Source organism: Nycticebus coucang, chromosome 18, assembly GCF_027406575.1.
Source record: "Nycticebus coucang isolate mNycCou1 chromosome 18, mNycCou1.pri, whole genome shotgun sequence".
NCBI classification, from domain to species: domain Eukaryota; kingdom Metazoa; phylum Chordata; class Mammalia; order Primates; family Lorisidae; genus Nycticebus; species Nycticebus coucang.
In genome coordinates, this window is record NC_069797.1 from 27,768,106 (window position 1) to 27,785,473 (window position 17,368).

Sequence of the window (17,368 nt, forward strand, 5' to 3'; positions counted from 1 at the left end):
TAAAGCTGGGGGCATCAGCATACCAGATTTTAGTCTGTACTACAAAGCCATAGTGGTCAAGACAGCATGGTACTGGCACAAAAACAGAGACATAGACACTTGGAATCGAATTGAACACCAAGAAATGAAACTAACATCTTACAACCACCTAATCTTTGATAAACCAAACAAGAACTTACCTTGGGGGAAAGACTCCCTATTCAATAAATGGTGTTGGGAGAACTGGATGTCTACATGTAAAAGACTGAAACTGGACCCACACCTTTCCCCACTCACAAAAATTGATTCAAGATGGATAAAGGACTTAAATTTAAGGCATGAAACAATAAAAATCCTCAAAGAAAGCATAGGAAAAACACTGGAAGATATTGGCCTGGGGGAAGACTTCATGAAGAAGACTGCCATGACAATGGCAACAACAACAAAAATAAACAAATGGGACTTCATTAAACTGAAAAGCTTCTGTACAGCTAAGGACACAATAACCAAAGCAAAGAGACAACCTACACAATGGGAAAGGATATTTGCATATTTTCAATCAGACAAAAGCTTGATAACCAGGATCTATAGAGAACTCAAATTAATCCACATGAAAAAAGCCAACAATCCCTTATATCAATGGGCAAGAGACATGAATAGAACTTTCTCTAAAGACGACAGACGAATGGCTAACAAACACATGAAAAAATGTTCATCATCTCTATATATTAGAGAAATGCAAATCAAAACAACCCTGAGATATCATCTAACCCCAGTGAGAATGGCCCACATCACAAAATCTCAAAACTGCAGATGCTGGCGTGGATGTGGAGAGAAGGGAACACTTTTACACTGCTGGTGGGACTGCAAACTAGTACAACCTTTCTGGAAGGAAGTATGGAGAAACCTCAAAGCACTCAACCTAGACCTCCCATTCGATCCTGCAATCCCATTACTGGGCATCTACCCAGAAGGAAAAAAATCCTTTTATCATAAGGACACTTGTACTAGACTGTTTATTGCAGCTCAATTTACCGTTGCCAAAATGTGGAAACAGCCTAAATGCCCACCAACCCAGGAATGGATTAACAAGCTGTGGTATATGTATACCATGGAATACTATTCAGCCATTAAAAAAAATGGAGACTTTACATCCTTCGTATTAACCTGGATGGAAGTGGAAGACATTATTCTTAGTAAAGCATCACAAAAATGGAGAAGCATGAATCCTATGTACTCAATCTTGATATGAGGACAATTAATGACAATTAAGGTTATGGGGGGGGAAGCAGAAAGAGGGATGGAGGGAGGAGGGTGGGGCCTTAGTGTGTGTCACATTTTATGGGGGCAAGACATGATTGCAAGAGGGACTTTACCTAACAATTGCAATCAGTGTAACTGGCTTATTGTACCCTCAATGAATCCCCAACAATAAAAAAAATAATAATAATAAAAAAAAAAGACATAGATATGCCAAGTATAGGCTCTAACAAACATGTTAATTTTAACAAATTAATATTAAACAATGAATATAAAGCATCAGAAGGACAGGGGTACAAAAATCTGTTTGGCCGAACATCTTTTACTAAAACTTATGGGATTATCTCAGTTACTGTGCCAAAACATTTACTTTCTACATTTACCAAGTTTCGCAAATACCCCTGTAAGATGCACCACTTGTGATGAAAATGTGTCAAATGGTCTATGAAGCGAATGTATGATGCCCCATGATCATATCAATGTATACAGTTATGATTTAATAAAAAAAAATAAAAAATAAAAAAATAAAACTTATGGGAATATTTAAAAAAAAAAAAAGAAAAGTTCAAATTGAGATAGTGCCTACGAAAGGCAATTAGACATTATCTATCAAAATACAAATGCATTTATGCTTCAACCAAGCTATCTCACTTCTGAGAAACTATCCTAATTCATACAAATTGATATCTGTGCAATGTTATTCATTGAAGCATTATTTGTGATATCCATATCTTTTCATTATGGCCATTAACAGGGGAATCAATTACATAGTTATTTTGCATCCATGTAATGGAATATTATGCAGCAGTAAAAGAAATTAAGAAACTCTATATACCAATATGGAAAGATCTGTAAGACATATTAACAGAAGCAAGTTACAGAATAGTATATTCTACAGAATGCAATAGAAATGAAGAGGAAATAAGGGAAAAAATAAGAATATATAAAATATTTATTACTTATACATCTTTACATATCTTACATGTATTTGTGTGTGTGTTTTAAATAGCTGGATTGGAGTTTGGAAGTCTAGATTTTTGGCTTTGTTTGGATTTTTTTTTTTTTTTTCATTTTGCATTGCCTTGCTTTGCTTTAAAGGTCCAAGATGATTCTGATGCAGCAGGTCCACAAAAAAAACACTGATCTACTATGCAATCAATTTGTGTAAATATTCTATAGGCACTTGGAAAGAAGCAAAAATCTGTTAGGGGATCAAAGTTTTAAAGTTAGATATGGCAACAGATATATATACATATATATAAAGATATAAAATTGACATAAATAATATTAATGACATTATCCATATTTTCATTTCTTTACCCTAGTATTGATTCATCAAGTGATATATGTTAAAATCTACCACTACAACTGTATTGTGAATTTCTCCATATTTTTATCATTACATATATGTGTGCATATACTTATACTACGTTGTAATATACAATATTCACAATATAAAGGTTTGTAAGAAATCTTCATTGTGGATTTTACCTTTTATGACTGGACAACAGCACTCTCCATCATATAGATTGCATTTTTGCCTTGAATTATACTTTTCTATGTTAATACTGCCAACCCTGCTTTCTTTTTTTTTTTTTTTTTGACTATTACAACTTTCTCTCAATTCTTTTGTTTTAAAAAATTCTGAGTTACTTTCTTTAACAAAACATAGATAGATAGCTCAATCTTTAGGGGGTTTTTGGAGAAATAACCCAAGTTGAGAATCTTTGCTGTTTAACAATGAAATTAAACTCACTTATATTTATTGTCATCACTCATGTACTCACACATTTATTTATTACTTCTTTATTTGCTTTTTCTGTGTGTATTATTTGTCTTCCTTTATTATTTGGAGTGTTTTTATTTTACCAGTGATTTTATATCTATGAAATATACATTTTCACTGAAATATGTTCAGCTATTAGTTTCTTTTCGTTGATTTTGTCCCTTAGTGGGTGAGTCATTTGATTAGCAGATTTAAATCTTCAATCAGTTAAAGAACATCAATTATCCACATGTTTAATTCCTGTTCACTACCTCTATATTCATCATAATCTTGCTCATATTTTGAAGTTGCTGTGTTTTTCCTTTGGATTGTCTACAAAGAAGATTCTGCTTTTTACCACTTCACGTGCCATTTAAAATTCTTCTCAGCCACTCTACATTTTCTTATATTATCTCCCTGACTTAACAAGAAACCTTTTTCATCCCATTCTATTAATTGATTCTATTCTATCTTTTGTCTTTTCTTTCACAGTGTTTTTTTTTCTCAAAGTTCATAGAAAATACAAAGTGAATAAATATCTAACTTTTACCTAGCTTTCTGTAAAAGTAAACACTTTTCTAAACTCTTGTTATTTCTCCAGCTAGCTTATACTTTTTTAGATGCAGAATCTTCCTTCACAGCCTGTGAGATTTTTCTTCTTCTTCTTTATATCCATCCATACTGGAAAAAGGAGAAACCAACACAAGCTTGCCGTCTCCAAACTGTGGATAGATTCTTCTTGGTTACTCGCATGGCATACACAGAAGCTGTCAGAATATTCAGATATTAGGGTGGAAAGCTGATTGTTACAAATGTGGGACAGTGACTAAATAATCCAGAAACCTATGGAGAATGAGGAAGAAGCTGGAACAGGAGTCACTGCAGGGGAATTTCATCTCTGGATAATTTCTTCTCCGTGTCTGGTAAAGCTGCTAAACCATGGAGCCAATTTTTGATGTCTGGTTTCCAATTTAGCCTGGCAGTCACTCCAAGTACATGATGTGATTGTCCAACTTCCTAGCTGGTGTATGGCTCCTCTCCGCTACCCTACCCATTGGCTCTCTATTTGGGAGAGCTACATCTGAGCTTGACCTTGGGCTCCACAGGGGCATTGATTTTGACAGCTGCTGCTGACCCACAACAACATAGTGGTTTTATGTGGAAAAATCCCTGACCATTCCAGGGCTTGCTCTTATTCTAAAGAGTACAGGATTCTAGAATCTCCAATTTCATATATTCGCATACTATAATACATTGCTTCCTAAGGAAGGGGAACGGGGGTTCAACTCTCAGTATCATCTATTTTTAGTTCTAACTGTCCCATAGGCTACAAAACAAAAACAAAAAGCCATCAAAGCATGTGTTATATGTGCCTGATGCCCACATTTTCTAGCTGCCAGTCCGGATGCAGCATTTCAGACAAGATATTAGTATGAGAAAAAGAGGGACGGGGTTATAACCTAGTCAGTTGTCATCTTACTCAGAAATCCTAACCAATCTGGGTCTGATTTTTATTTTAAAAAGAAAGCACTTTTAATAGCTAGAAATCCCACTTGAGGATGGGGATCCAGGTATTCCCCTTCAGAAAATTGGCTCTAGCTATTTAATTGTCTTTCCTATGCCTTGCAAATAGGATTTCTAGTCAAGTGAACCTCTGTAAAGAAAATTGCTTCCTTCCTTAATAAGATTGGATGGATGCTGACAACTTCCTCAAACCATCTCCCCTCCCTCCCTCTCTCAAAGCACGGTTGTGTATCCTTGTTTCTGCCCATATTTATCTACAAATTTGGGCAGAAAAAATTAAAAAGCTCTTTTCCAATGAGCTTTAAGAACTTTCAGTTAGACTAACAAATACGGATTGAGAGTTAGACAGGTGCAGAGTCCTGGGTTAGACACCAACTCTTGGCCTTCCTGGCTTGTCCACCACCCCACTGGGACAGAAACAAGTAAGACACAGACTCCGCTGTGCCCCAGAGCATCCTGGGCATAGTGCTATAATAACATCTGCAGCATATTTAATTTCCCTTTATTCTCTCATGCTAGGCCATAAGCCTTTAGAAAACAGGGACCAAGTCTTGGTTATCACCGTATCCCCAGCACCTCCCTCAGTTCCTGGTACGGAGGAAGTTTCATAAAATGTGTAGTTGAACCAAACACAAACCAGTCCCTGCCCTTGAAGAGGTCACAATCCAGAAGGAAGTGCCTGCCTTCATTTATAAATCAGCGCATCTGCTGTGAACACTGCTCCATCTCAGGGAGCCCAGCACCCACCACAGACTCTTGGGAATCCACCTTCTTGGCTAGACTACACCACAGCCAGAGCTCTGGCTGACCCTCTTCCAGGACTTGGAGCTGTGTCTCAGCAGGATGAGCCACACTGAGCCATCCTGCTTTATCTCCCCATCTTCCTCAGAACCATAGCCTTTCAAGAAAGAGGGGAGGGGAGGGGTGTGGTCTAGGTGACCTTGAGACCAGGATCCAATCTGACTGCTGGCCACTGGGTCTCCCTGCCTTGGCAACTTTACACAGCCCCAGGATTCCAGCAAGCCTGTCTCCCCCACAGCCTACGCAGACCAGACCAGTCAGACTGGTATTTCTGGGTCCCTTACCCCTTCTGGCAGCCCCACCTGGAAGAGGCGTGGCCTTGAACAGTAGAACAGACACCCCCACCTGAGCATGATCCGAAGGTACTCGATCCCATCAGCTTCCTCGCACTTGATGGACAGGATCAAGTTCCCCAGGCTGCTGCCAGTACAGTAAAAGTTTAGATGATCCTAGAAATAGAAATCAGAGTGTGAGCAGGAAAGAGGAAACCGTCCAGACATATCCCCCAAAACTATTTCCTCCACCAGGCGTGAGCAGCCCACAGCAATGAGGAGGAAAGGATGCCACTGCTGCAGCTGCTACTGCTATTGACAGTGACCACAGGAAAGGGACCAACTGTCCAGGCCTTGGGATGTGCCAGGCACTGTGCTGAGGGCTTAGTACCCACTATCTCCTTTAATCCTGACCACAACATCATGCAAGAAGTGGTATCATCATCCCCATTTCACAGATGGAGAGACCAGTATAAAGGGCAGTTAAGAAACTGCCCAGGCTCCACAACTAGTAAGTGACAGGTCCTGGTTTCAAACCCATGTCTGTCTTAACTCTGAAGTTCAAGTTCTTCACCACAAGATACTGAGTTTATGTTCTCACTCCCAGGGGCAGTCCAATTCAGACTATTTAAGGAGAAGAAAATTAGGAAGAAAATTAGGAGCTCAGCAGCTCCTTCCAAGGGGAAGTAGAGGGGTGCTCTGGACCTTGCCCCAGATCAGGAAACATAGGCTGAAACACACAGTCCACCCCAGACCTGAGGTGAGGGGCCCTAGAATCTGCATGTTAACAAGATCCCTTGGGTAGCAGGAGAGCACAGAGGCATTAGGCTAGAGATTTCCGGAATGTGCCCTCGGGACATGAGGAAGCTGGTAAATCTGAAGAGCAGATTATATTTACAGAAATGTAACTCTGTCACTTTTAAGCAATCCCAGGCTCACAGCACATTATTCACTACAAGTACTCGGGGGACAGACTGAATGAGGACACAGAGATTTATACTATTTAGATGGAAATGGAGACTCCCATGGTGTGAGAACATATTTTTCCTTGAACGCTATCTACCCCACCCTCCTTCACCCCAAACACTCCATCATCTCCTAAAACATCTGCTGGGGGCGATCCCCAAAGGACCCATCACATTGGGTCTCCCTGCCCTCTGCAGCTCCCCTGCCCCCAGGATAAGCCAGTCAGGCCTCTCCCACTAAGACAGGGCCAGGAGCAATGGAGGGACAGAACTGGGACAAAAAGAGGCACAGGGTTGGGGATACTGGAAAGGAGGCTGTGGCCCCTCTAGCAGGCTTTCTCTCCCAGAGCCCGGACCTCACCTTCCCAAGGAAGTGCCTGCGGTAGGCCCTGGCTTCGCCCTTGCACTCGAGCTTGTAGCCGAACGTGTTGGGGCTGAGGTTGTCCTCTTCCTCCTCCTCACAGATGCTGCTGCCCAGTGACGTTGGTGTGCCCACATTCTCTGGATCCTCAATCCAATAGCCCCCAAACTGGGGCAGGATGACCAGAGGGTACGGGCCTCCCTTCTCCACAACCTGGAGGCAGAGGGGAGTAGCGTGCACTGCAGCTGACCCTGGGAGGGCAGGGGAGGGGAGCAAGGCGTGGCAGTGGTGGTGCCCACCTCCAAACTGCCCCCAAGAGGGGAGCCTAGTATTTGAAGCCAAAGATGGTAATGCAGACCCCCACCCCTAAGCCCTACGATATCTCCAGCTGCATCCACTGTGGCTGTAGCCCCAGGGTTGCAAGGCCCAGATGGGCACCCCTAATCTTAAACATAAAGAAGCTAAGGTCACAAAGGCAAAGACAGGAAGAGGCCCCAGGCCCAAGGTTCTTCCCCGTGTGTGGCAAGCAGGGTCTATCACCACCGACACCTCCATCTCCCAGAAATGGGATCCAGAGCAGACTGCAGAGTGACCAGAGGGGCTCCTACCTCCTCGATGCTGGGGTATGGGATGTAGTCATCCTGTAAGACAAACCAGATGGCAAGTGCTGTTAGTCCCAGCGGTGCCCAGAAAGACACCATTCCCCTCCCCCAGGTCTGATGGAGGGGGAGTCCTGGGGGCCCTGGCAGGCTGCACCAGGGCTTTGAGGGGATGAACATGAGATGGAAGAACAGCTAGCAGGAGCATGACTCCTAGTCTCACCCAGCACCCCTCTCCAGGTAAGGGGGCTGACTTCCAAGTGATGGGCTGCACCCCGGGCCTTAGAAATAAAACCAAAAGCTAACTGCCCACTGGAGCCTAGGGCACGACCCTAACAGCACTAAACACTGAGTGAAAACACACACAGGATGGGTGAGGCGAAGCCAGACCAAGCCGCCAAGCCTGAGGTCCCAGCCTGCTCAGAAGCTGCCCTACAGCACCAAGCGCGGGCCCCTTCTGCCCACCATGCACCAGCCTAACAAGGTGCTGTCACCTAAGTAGCCCTTAGTGGAGGTCAGAGGTAGACGGGTGAGAAACAGATGACCCCAGCACCCTGGCTGCTCCTCCTGCCTGCTGTCATGGGCCCCTCACCACGCCCACCTGGTGCCTCTCAGCCACCCAGCCCACCTTATTCTTCTGGGGTCCCGGCTTCTGCTCTTCAAGCTTGATCCCCTGTGCAAACAAAGACAAGAGGATCCATGAAAAATCCAAGGTCACAAAAACAGGGCTGAACAGGGAGGAAATCTCTTGAGCACCTGGCCTTGTTGGGGGTTCATAATCAACAGCAGTGGCATCAGCTGGCCTGTACTGGGCCCTCACACAGCACACACCAGGTCACTGGCAGATCACGGCAGCCTCAGACAAGGTAGCAGGGCAGGTGGGGTAAGAGGCAGACCACCAGGGTTCAACTCCCAGCACTGCCACTTACCAGCCTTATGACCTTAGACAAGTCACAGAACCCTTTCTGTGACTCAGTGTTCTCATCTGTAGAATTGGAATGATGATGGTACCTACTGTAGTGAAAGTTGAATGTTAATAACTGATTGGTGTACAGTAGTGTAATGGGTTGTTATGATCACGGGGTCAGCAATAACACGTAGTACCATCCTGGAGCTTAAATATCTTCCCTAGGGACACAGAGTCAGTAGCTAAAAGGGAAAGACAGGAACCCTGTCTGCTGGTGTCAGAGCCAGCACTCTGGGCCTCACGCCATCCAGCTCCACCCCCTCCCTGGTGGCAGGGCCCGCAGTGACAGGCAGGAGGCCTGGTCCTGGTCCACATTCAGTCTGAGCTTATTCTTTGTGACCCTCAACAAAGCTGAGCCTCTTCGTGCCTACGTAGCATCTTATATAAAAGGAGGATTCTAACACCTGCCAATCTCACAGGTGCAATGATCACTGCAAGGATCAGTACGAAGCCTAGGGCTGGATTGAAGGGGTTGCCTACAGGTGACTGGAAAACTCACTTCTGGGGACCAATGCCTTGTCCAGTGGACCCTTGAGTTCTGACTTAACAGGATTATGTGAACACCATGTGTTCCCAAGACTGAATAAATCAGGTGAGGGTATGAGATGGTGAACAGACTAAGAGAAAGTTCCCCTCAGGGGCAGAGAGAGTTGGGAAGCAGCCCCTGCCTAGTCACCAATGCAAAAGGATTTTAACTCCTAGAGTGAGCTCCCTCTGTGGTCTCCTCTGAAACTCACAGCACCTTTTCACCAGTGAGGACATAGAGGGCCTAGGAGGAGGCTGGTGAGTGGCAGGACCTGGCTCTGAAGCTGGTCACCCACCTACCATACCCTGCACTCCCTGGATGCCAGGGCTGATAGCAGGGTGGATATGGACGCAGCTTCTCCCAACTTCTCTGAACTGAGTCACCTTGCAGTATTGTTCAGAAGGGTGTGGGAGGGCTCCTCCCACCAGACAAGTGCTCCTCTCACACACAGGAAAAATCACCTGGGTGGCCCCGCAAACCCTGTCCAGGTTGGCACACGGGGCGGATGGGGGTGGGGGAGTGATGTCAGGAGTTTGTTTTGTTTGTCCTGCATTAGTCACTCCTATCTGGGAACAGCCCAAAAGGCGAGAGAGCAAACCTCCTCCCGTCCCCTTTGCCACTCCACTCCTTCTGCCACTGCCAGCGCTGGGCCCTTTCCTCCTCTGTGATACAATCAAACTAGGTGTGACCTTTCTATTAACTTCTCCCTCCAGTGACAGAACTGAGGTTCAGAGAAGGAAAAGTCATTGGGCCAAAGATATTCCACTAGAAAGTATCTGAAGGGATCCAAAGCTTGGGCACTTAGGCTCTCTTGCTTCAAATTACACCCTCCTTCAAATCTTGGACCCTTGGATGATGAATCAGGAGTCTTGGATCCTAGTTTCAGCTCTGCACAACTAGCAGAGGCACCTGGGCACTCAGATGCTCTGAGGCTCAGTTTCCACAATTGCAAGAGGAGAAGAAATGAAGCCCACACTCGGGACAGGGCAGCACACTCCACCACCATGGGTTCCTATGGGAGAGCTTCCTACATCTCTACATGGTAGAGACTTAACACTAGGAAGTGTGGCTTCAGTGGCCCCAACTGAGACACCCATGGGTGTCAACCACAGTGGAGACACAGACCCCTTCCCTCGAGGGGATCCCAGGCTAGCTGAGAAGACAGACAAGCCCAGCAGCCTCTAAACAACAGAACAACATGAAGCCAGTTAAGTGGGGCTGAATTATGTGCTCAGAACAGCCCTCTGCGGAGGACATGGGCAGCTCCATCTAGGAGGGGTGGTTTAGGGGAGAGAGAAGGCAGCAAAAGCAGAACTTCCCCAGCTTCTCAGAGCCCCCAGATCCCACTGACTTGAGGCGAAAATCCCAGCTTTGCTCCAAGCCATTGAGCACTTAATTATACACTAACTCCCACTACTTGCTGTCACCACATACACCATCCTCGTTTCTACAACTTGATTACAAATTCCCTAAAAGCGTATGAGTTTGTAGTCTACACACTGCTGGGTATGAAGCCAGATCTTAATAATTTGCTTGTAGTAATGACACACCACTAATAATATGTTTCCTTCCAACAGCCTCTCCCCTCCCCACCATCAAAAGACCTGGGCACTGTACCTATATCTCGAAACTGCCAGGGGCACCACATTTGCCCCTCTTCCCAGAACTTCTGGAGGGTTAGTACAGAAACTTCTTCCCTCGAGCCTGGAGCATCTACCGTCATAATACAACAGCCAAACCTCTGGCTCTGAAGCTACTTATGAGGCATAAACTTTAAGTGCTTTACTTAAAAGTTACGCGTTTCAGTTTTCTCATCTGTGATATGGGGATGATAATAATAGCAACCTACTTGGGAAGGCCTTATCAGGAAGAAATAATGCTTGCCACTTTCTGAGCCCTGAGAAGTGCTTGAAATAGGCATGCTCTTATCAGCCTCTTCTTTGCAGTCTTTCCACACTTATCAGTTATGACCTCTATACACATTCCCTAGGGCAGCAGCTCTTACCTGTGAGCTGAACTCCCACATTGCAAACTGATTTTTACTAGGGGGTACCAAGTATTTTTACATATATTATCTCAGTTCATCCCAACCACCAGGTAAGTGGGTCTTTTTATGCTGATTTATTTACAAATGCTTAGAAAAGGTAAGGAACTTGTGCTCATGTTTGGGGCTGGATTTGAACTCAGGTCTGCCTCCCATCCTGCCAATCTATATCCCCGACATGAGATGACTCCTCTAAGGAAGAGCTAGTTTTTTCAGGCTTTCTTGCCAACTCATTCCAAAAACAACACATCCATGGGGTTTATGGAGTCCCTGGCTGCTTTATTGGGGAAGTTCTACTTTTTAGCCTCCCTCTCCGGCAGGTAAGGGTCTTCCCAAAGTGTCTTTCAATAGCAAAATTGCCCCCGGGTGTCCAGGCCAAGGGGACTGTGCTTGTCTCTCCTCTGACCCTCCCTCCAAGGTACCACGAGTGCTGCCCACCAGCGAGGCCCCCACAGCACCCGCATCCAGGTTTCAGCTTCCTCCCCACTTTGGGGATTAACACTCACCTGCATTTTCTCCAGCATCTCAAAGAACTCTGCTGACTGGAAGACACAAAGAGGGTAGGGAGATAAAGATGGGATATTAGTCCAGGAGCTAGCCGAGAAAGCCTCTTCCTCACCCACTGTCTAGAAGCTAAGCCTGGGGCTTCCCTGGGGACCAAATTCATTTGGATCAAGACAGAAGATAATGTGATTTTGCCTTTGCAGGGCTGGAGGGCCAGAACACCCCACACAACAAAAGAGAAAATAAAACACGCCTGGTCTGGCAAATGGCCCTGGGGAGAGCAACCGCCCAGGCTCCCTCAAAGAAGCAGGGTCTGTGGGGCCCCCGGGAAAATTGAGTTCCCCAAAATGCCCGTGAGCCCCCACGATTCTGCCTTCGGATTCCGCCTCCAGCAGGAGTCGTGTTTAGGATGTTTGCAACCCAACAGAGGGGCCAAGATGTCCAGTGTAAGTAGTTTCCAACTTCTATGGCAATAGAGCCCTCAGTCTCCTCATATAGAACCTCACGTAAAACCAGATGCAGAAAACCAAGGAGAGCAGGGCTGCTGCCGCCGGTGCAGCCACATGGGGCTTGAGCCCCTGATGCACCACCTCTGCCTGCCCCTGTCCCCTTCCCCCTGGGCCCTGCCATGGGACCCTAACACTCAGAAAGAAAAGCCTGAAAACCACTGACCTGTAGCCTCCAGGGGCCTGAATGGATTGTTTTAAAAATCTCAAACTGCAGTTGCCTAAACCAGTGATTTTCAACCCGTGTGCCTTGGCACACTGATGTGCCATGAGAGGATCTTAGGTGTGCTGTGAGAATCTTTAAAGATCATTAATTAAATTATTTTTGAAAGAAGTTCAAAGGATAGAACGCATTTATTTTTACTCTTTTTTTCAGCAACATAATTCAAATGTACCTGGGAAGTTTATAGGTTCAAGTATGCCGTGAGATAAAAAAAGGTTGAAAAACAGTGATCTAAACCTTTAAACTACTTTGGTGCCACTTTCGTAAACTCCAGTAAAGACAAATAGGAGAAAAAGGAAGTAGAATGGAAGGGCTACAGGGTTGGAAGCTATACCCTAAAAAAACACAGAGGTCCCTCAGAAGACCCCACTGTCATGAATACAGATACACTCCCTTATACGAACAGCACTGCTCACGCCTGCGCACTGGCCAGCCATGAGTTAATGAGGGCCCAGAACAGGCAGGCAGTCCCCAGATGAACAGGAGGGAACAGAAAGCAGGGATGAGGAAGAGATGTCAGACCTGGTCAGTTCTTCATGCAGAGGTACAGCCTCCAGACACTCTTCCTTCCTCTGCAGGCACCAATGGGCCAGAACTGCCTGGAGCTCCCACTGCTCTCAAAATTCTCAGAACCTCCACAAGAAGGACCTCTGTAGAGACACAGCCCTGCAAAATGCCTCTTTCCGGCCACGCCCGGTGGCTCACACCTGTAATCCTAGCACTCTGAGAAGCCAAAGTAGGAGGATCACTTGAGCTCAGGACCAGCCTGAGCAAGTGTGAGACCTCTTCTCTACTAAAAATAGAAAAAAGTAGCTGGGCATGGTGGCAGTCACCTGTAGTCCCAGCTACTCGGGAAGGCAGGAGGATCACTCGACCCCAGGAGTTGGAGGTTCCAGTGAGCTATGATGATGCCACTATATTCTACAGAATAAGATTCTCTCTATTAAAAAAAAAAGAACCTCTCTTACCTATCAGCATTTAGTAATCTAGGTTCTGGAAACCTCACATGTGACTGCACAGGGGTGGGCTTGTGGCATCCACATCCAACACCTTAGACCAAGAGCAGCCACCAAACACCCGGATCCCAAACCTACCCTTCCCACTTGCTCTGGGTGCAAATGCACCGTTCACACACACGTTCCAGCCAACTCCAGTCTCGAAGAGGTCAAGATTACCAGACATGAAGAGTTTACACAAATCAACAGGGATAGAAAGATGAGCAGAAAGCGGACAGTGGAGCAAAAACAATCAACATTTTAAGTACACAGACCTCTGACCCAGCAATTCCACTCCTAATAAATAACCCATATTTGCACATATACACAAAGATGGCTACACTAAGATGTTCATTGTATCATTGTTTATAATAGTACAAAAAGAAAACAACTTGACGGTGCCTGTGGCTCAGTGGGTAGGACGCCAGCCAAGTACATCGAGGGTGGCAGGTTTGAACCTGACCTGGGCCAGCTGGAACAATGACAACTGCAACTATAAAAAAAAAAAAAAAAAAAAGTAGGGCAGCACCTGTGGCTCAAAGGAGGGGGGCACCGGCCCCATTTGCCAGAGGTGGAGGGTTCAAAACCCAGCCCCAGCCAAAAACTGCAAAAAAAAATAGCCGGGCATTGTGGCAGGTGCCTGTACTCCAGCTACTTGGGAGGCTGAGGCAAGAGAATTGCTTAAGCCCAGGAGTTGGAGGTTACTGTGAGCTGTGATGCCACACCATTCTACCGAGGGCAACATAGTGAGACTGTCTCAAAAAAAAAAAAAAAAGTATTATGGCACCCATAGCACAGTGGCTACGGCACCAGCCACATACACCAAGGCTGGGGGGTTCAAACCCAGCTCGGGCCAGCTAATCAACAATGACAACTACAATCAAAAAATAGCTGGGCATTATGGCAGGCGCCTGTAGTCCCAGCTACTTGGGAGTCTGAGGTAAGAGAATTGCTTAAGTCCAAGAGTTTGAGGTTGCTGTGAGCTGTGATGCCACGGCACTTTCCTGAGGGCAACATAGTGAGACTCTGTCTCAAAAAAAAAAAAGAAAAAGAAGAAACAACTTAAGTAGCTATCTATAAGAAATTGGTTAAAATAAGCTGCATTCATACAAATACATGTATTATAAACAAATCCGTGTCAATAAATTAGATAACTTAGATGAAATGAACAAATTCCTAGAAAAACACAAACTACCAAAACTGAGTCTATAAGAAACAGAAAATATGAAAAGACATATGACAAATAAAGACACTGAATTAAGGATCAAAAAACCCTCCCACCAAGAAAAGCCCAGGCCCAGACGGCTTCATATGTAAATTCTAACAAACACTCAAAGAAATACTAACACTAATTGCTCACATTCACTATCAAGAAAGTAAACAATTTACAGAGGAGGAGAGAATATTTGCAAATCATATACCTGATAAGGGACTTGTAGCTAGGATATATAAAGAACTCTTACAACGCAAATAACAAAAGGACAACTCAATTTCAAAATGGACAAATGATCTAAATACACATTTCCCCAAAGAAGATACACGAATTGATCATAGGCACACAAAAAGACACTCGATATCATAAGCAAATGCAAATCAAAACCACAATGCGATGCCAATCATGCCACTAAGACGGCTATACTCAAAGAACAGAAAACACCAAGTGGTGGCAAGGATGCGGAGAAATTAGAACCCTCATATATCGCTCAGAGGAATGTAAACCAGTGCAGCTGCTGTGGAAATTACTTGGCAGTTCCTCAGAAAGTTAAACATAGAGGTGTCATGTGATTGAGCAATTCCACTCCTAGGTATACGCCCTAAAGAACTAAAAACAGGTACTCAACAAACACTTCCACAAGAATATTCACAGCAGTATTATTCCCGCCTGCAAAAGGTGGACAGACACAACACAAACGTCCATAAACGGATGAATGGCTCAACAAAATGTGGTCTGTATCCATACAATGGAACAGCAGGAAGTACTGATACGTGCTGCAACACGGTAGAGCCTTGAAAACACTATACCCAGTGAAAGAAGGCAGACGTATAGAAGACCATACATTGTATGATTTCACTTCTTTGAACCATCCAGAATGGGCAGATCCATAAAAAAGGAAAGTAGATGAGTGGCTGCTTAGTCTAAGGGGCAAGGGAGATTAGAGAGTGATGCCTAAAAGTTACTGCGTTTCTTTTTGGCATATTGAAATGTTCTTAAACTGATCATGGTGGTGTTTGCATACCTCTGTGAATATACAAAAAAAAAAAAAAAAACTGCATTGTACAGGTTAAATGGATGACTTTATGTTATAGGAATTATATGCTATAACTGTTCAATAACGATGCAACCATTCAAAAAGAAAGCAATAGATTTACGTTGCTTACACAGACGCTCTCCAAGATATACTAAGTGGGGGGGAGCAAATCAGAGAACAATATATTGAATGTGATCCCAACTTTTATAAAAAACAACCTTAAAGGGCAGCGCCTGTGGCTCAGTGAGTAGGGCGCCGGCCCCATATGCCGAGGGTGGCGGGTTCAAGCCCAGCCCCGGCCAAACTGCAAACAAAAATAGCCGGGCGTTGTGGCGGGCGCCTGTAGTCCCAGCTGCTTGGGAGGCTGAGGCAAGAGAATTGCGTAAGCCCAAGAGTTAGAGGTTGCTGTGAGCTGTGTCACGCCACAGCACTCTACCGAGGGCGGTACAGTGAAACTCTGTCTCTACAAAAAAAAAAAAAAAACCTTAAAAACAGAACCTATAGCTTTCTGTATGCGTGTCTATAAATGCATAGAAAATGAGCTGGAAGAATATACCTCAAACTATCAAAAAGTGATTATATAGGGGCAACGCCCAAAGCTCAGTGGATAGGGCGCCGACCACATACACTAAGGCTGGCAGGTTCAAACCCAGCACAGGCCAGCTAAAACAACAATGACAACTGCAACAACAACAACAACAAAAATAGTGGGGTGTTGTGGTGGGCGCCTATAGTCCCAGCTACTTGGGAGGCTGAAGCAAGAGACTCGCTTGAGCCCAAGAGTTTGAGGTTGCTGTGAACTGTGATGTCACAGCACTCTACCCAGGGCAACAGCTTGAGATTCTGTCAGAAAAAAAAAAAAAAAAAAAGTGATTATATCAGAAAAGGGACAGGAGTGTTGAAGGCAATTTTACTTTATATTAGGCCTACTTCCCAAATTCGTAGACCCACATTACTTGCACAATTAAACTTGAATAAATAAATAAGTTTTCTAAAGAAATTAGAAAAATGTGAGCCGGGTATGGTAGCTCACATCTTACAATCTGAGCATTCCGGAGGCTGAGGCAGGAGAATTGGTTGAGGCCAGGAGTTTGACACCAGCAACATAGTGAGACCTCATTTCTACAAAAAAATACAAAAGTTAGCCAGGTATGGTGACGTGTACCTGTAATCTTGGCTACTCAGGAGACTGGGGCAGAAGGATTGTTTGAGCCCAGGAAATTGAGGTTGCAGTGAGCTATGATGATGCTACTGCACTCCACCCCATGCAACAGAGTGAGACCCTATCTCTAAAAAAGAGGAATGAAAAAAAAATTTTTTTAAATAAAAAAGAGAAATGGAAGGGAAGGGAAGAGGAGGGAAGGATTAGGAAGGGGAAGGAAGGGAGAAAGGAAAGAAGGAAGGAAGGGAAGGAGGAAGAAGAAAGAAGGAAGTATAAAAGACATGAACAAACTGCTAAAAGACAAACATAAAATGACCAATAAACTCATGGAAACATGCCCAACCTCCTAGGTTATTTAAGAAATTAAAGATAGTAATAAGATAACATCTCTCATCTATCAGATTGGCCAGTGTTGTCAAGGACACAGGAACTACAGGTAAGTGCATTTTGGCCTATAAAATGTTCATATCCTTTGGTCCAATAAACCCACTCTGGGGAATTTACCCTAAAACAATATTTGGGCACTAGCACAAGGACACACATGCAAGGATGTTTGTCATAGCATTATTTATAGGCAAAAAAGTATGGGGAAAAGTACCCACCTGTGAAGGAAAAGGTAAATAATGCCCAGAGTACACCCACACCATAAAATACTAGGAGATTACA

General features: G+C 44.5%; 1 protein-coding gene across 7 annotated transcripts in view; it reads right to left on the reverse strand.

Moving 5' to 3' along the window:
* Window positions 1–17,368, reverse strand: part of RAP1GAP2 (RAP1 GTPase activating protein 2) — a 261,007-nt gene that overhangs the window by 74,898 nt on the left and 168,741 nt on the right. For all 7 annotated transcript variants that reach the window (XR_008375566.1, XM_053569493.1, XM_053569496.1 and 4 more), the window contains 5 exons: window positions 11,570–11,605; window positions 8,155–8,199; window positions 7,536–7,568; window positions 6,928–7,140; window positions 5,675–5,778 (listed from right to left, as the gene is read on the reverse strand). Coding sequence is in view for 6 of the 7 variants with exons in the window: in XM_053569493.1 (XP_053425468.1) it covers window positions 5,675–5,778; window positions 6,928–7,140; window positions 7,536–7,568; window positions 8,155–8,199; window positions 11,570–11,605 (431 nt within the window). In the remaining variant the exon portion in view is untranslated. The remainder of the gene's footprint in view (window positions 1–5,674; window positions 5,779–6,927; window positions 7,141–7,535; window positions 7,569–8,154; window positions 8,200–11,569; window positions 11,606–17,368) is intronic.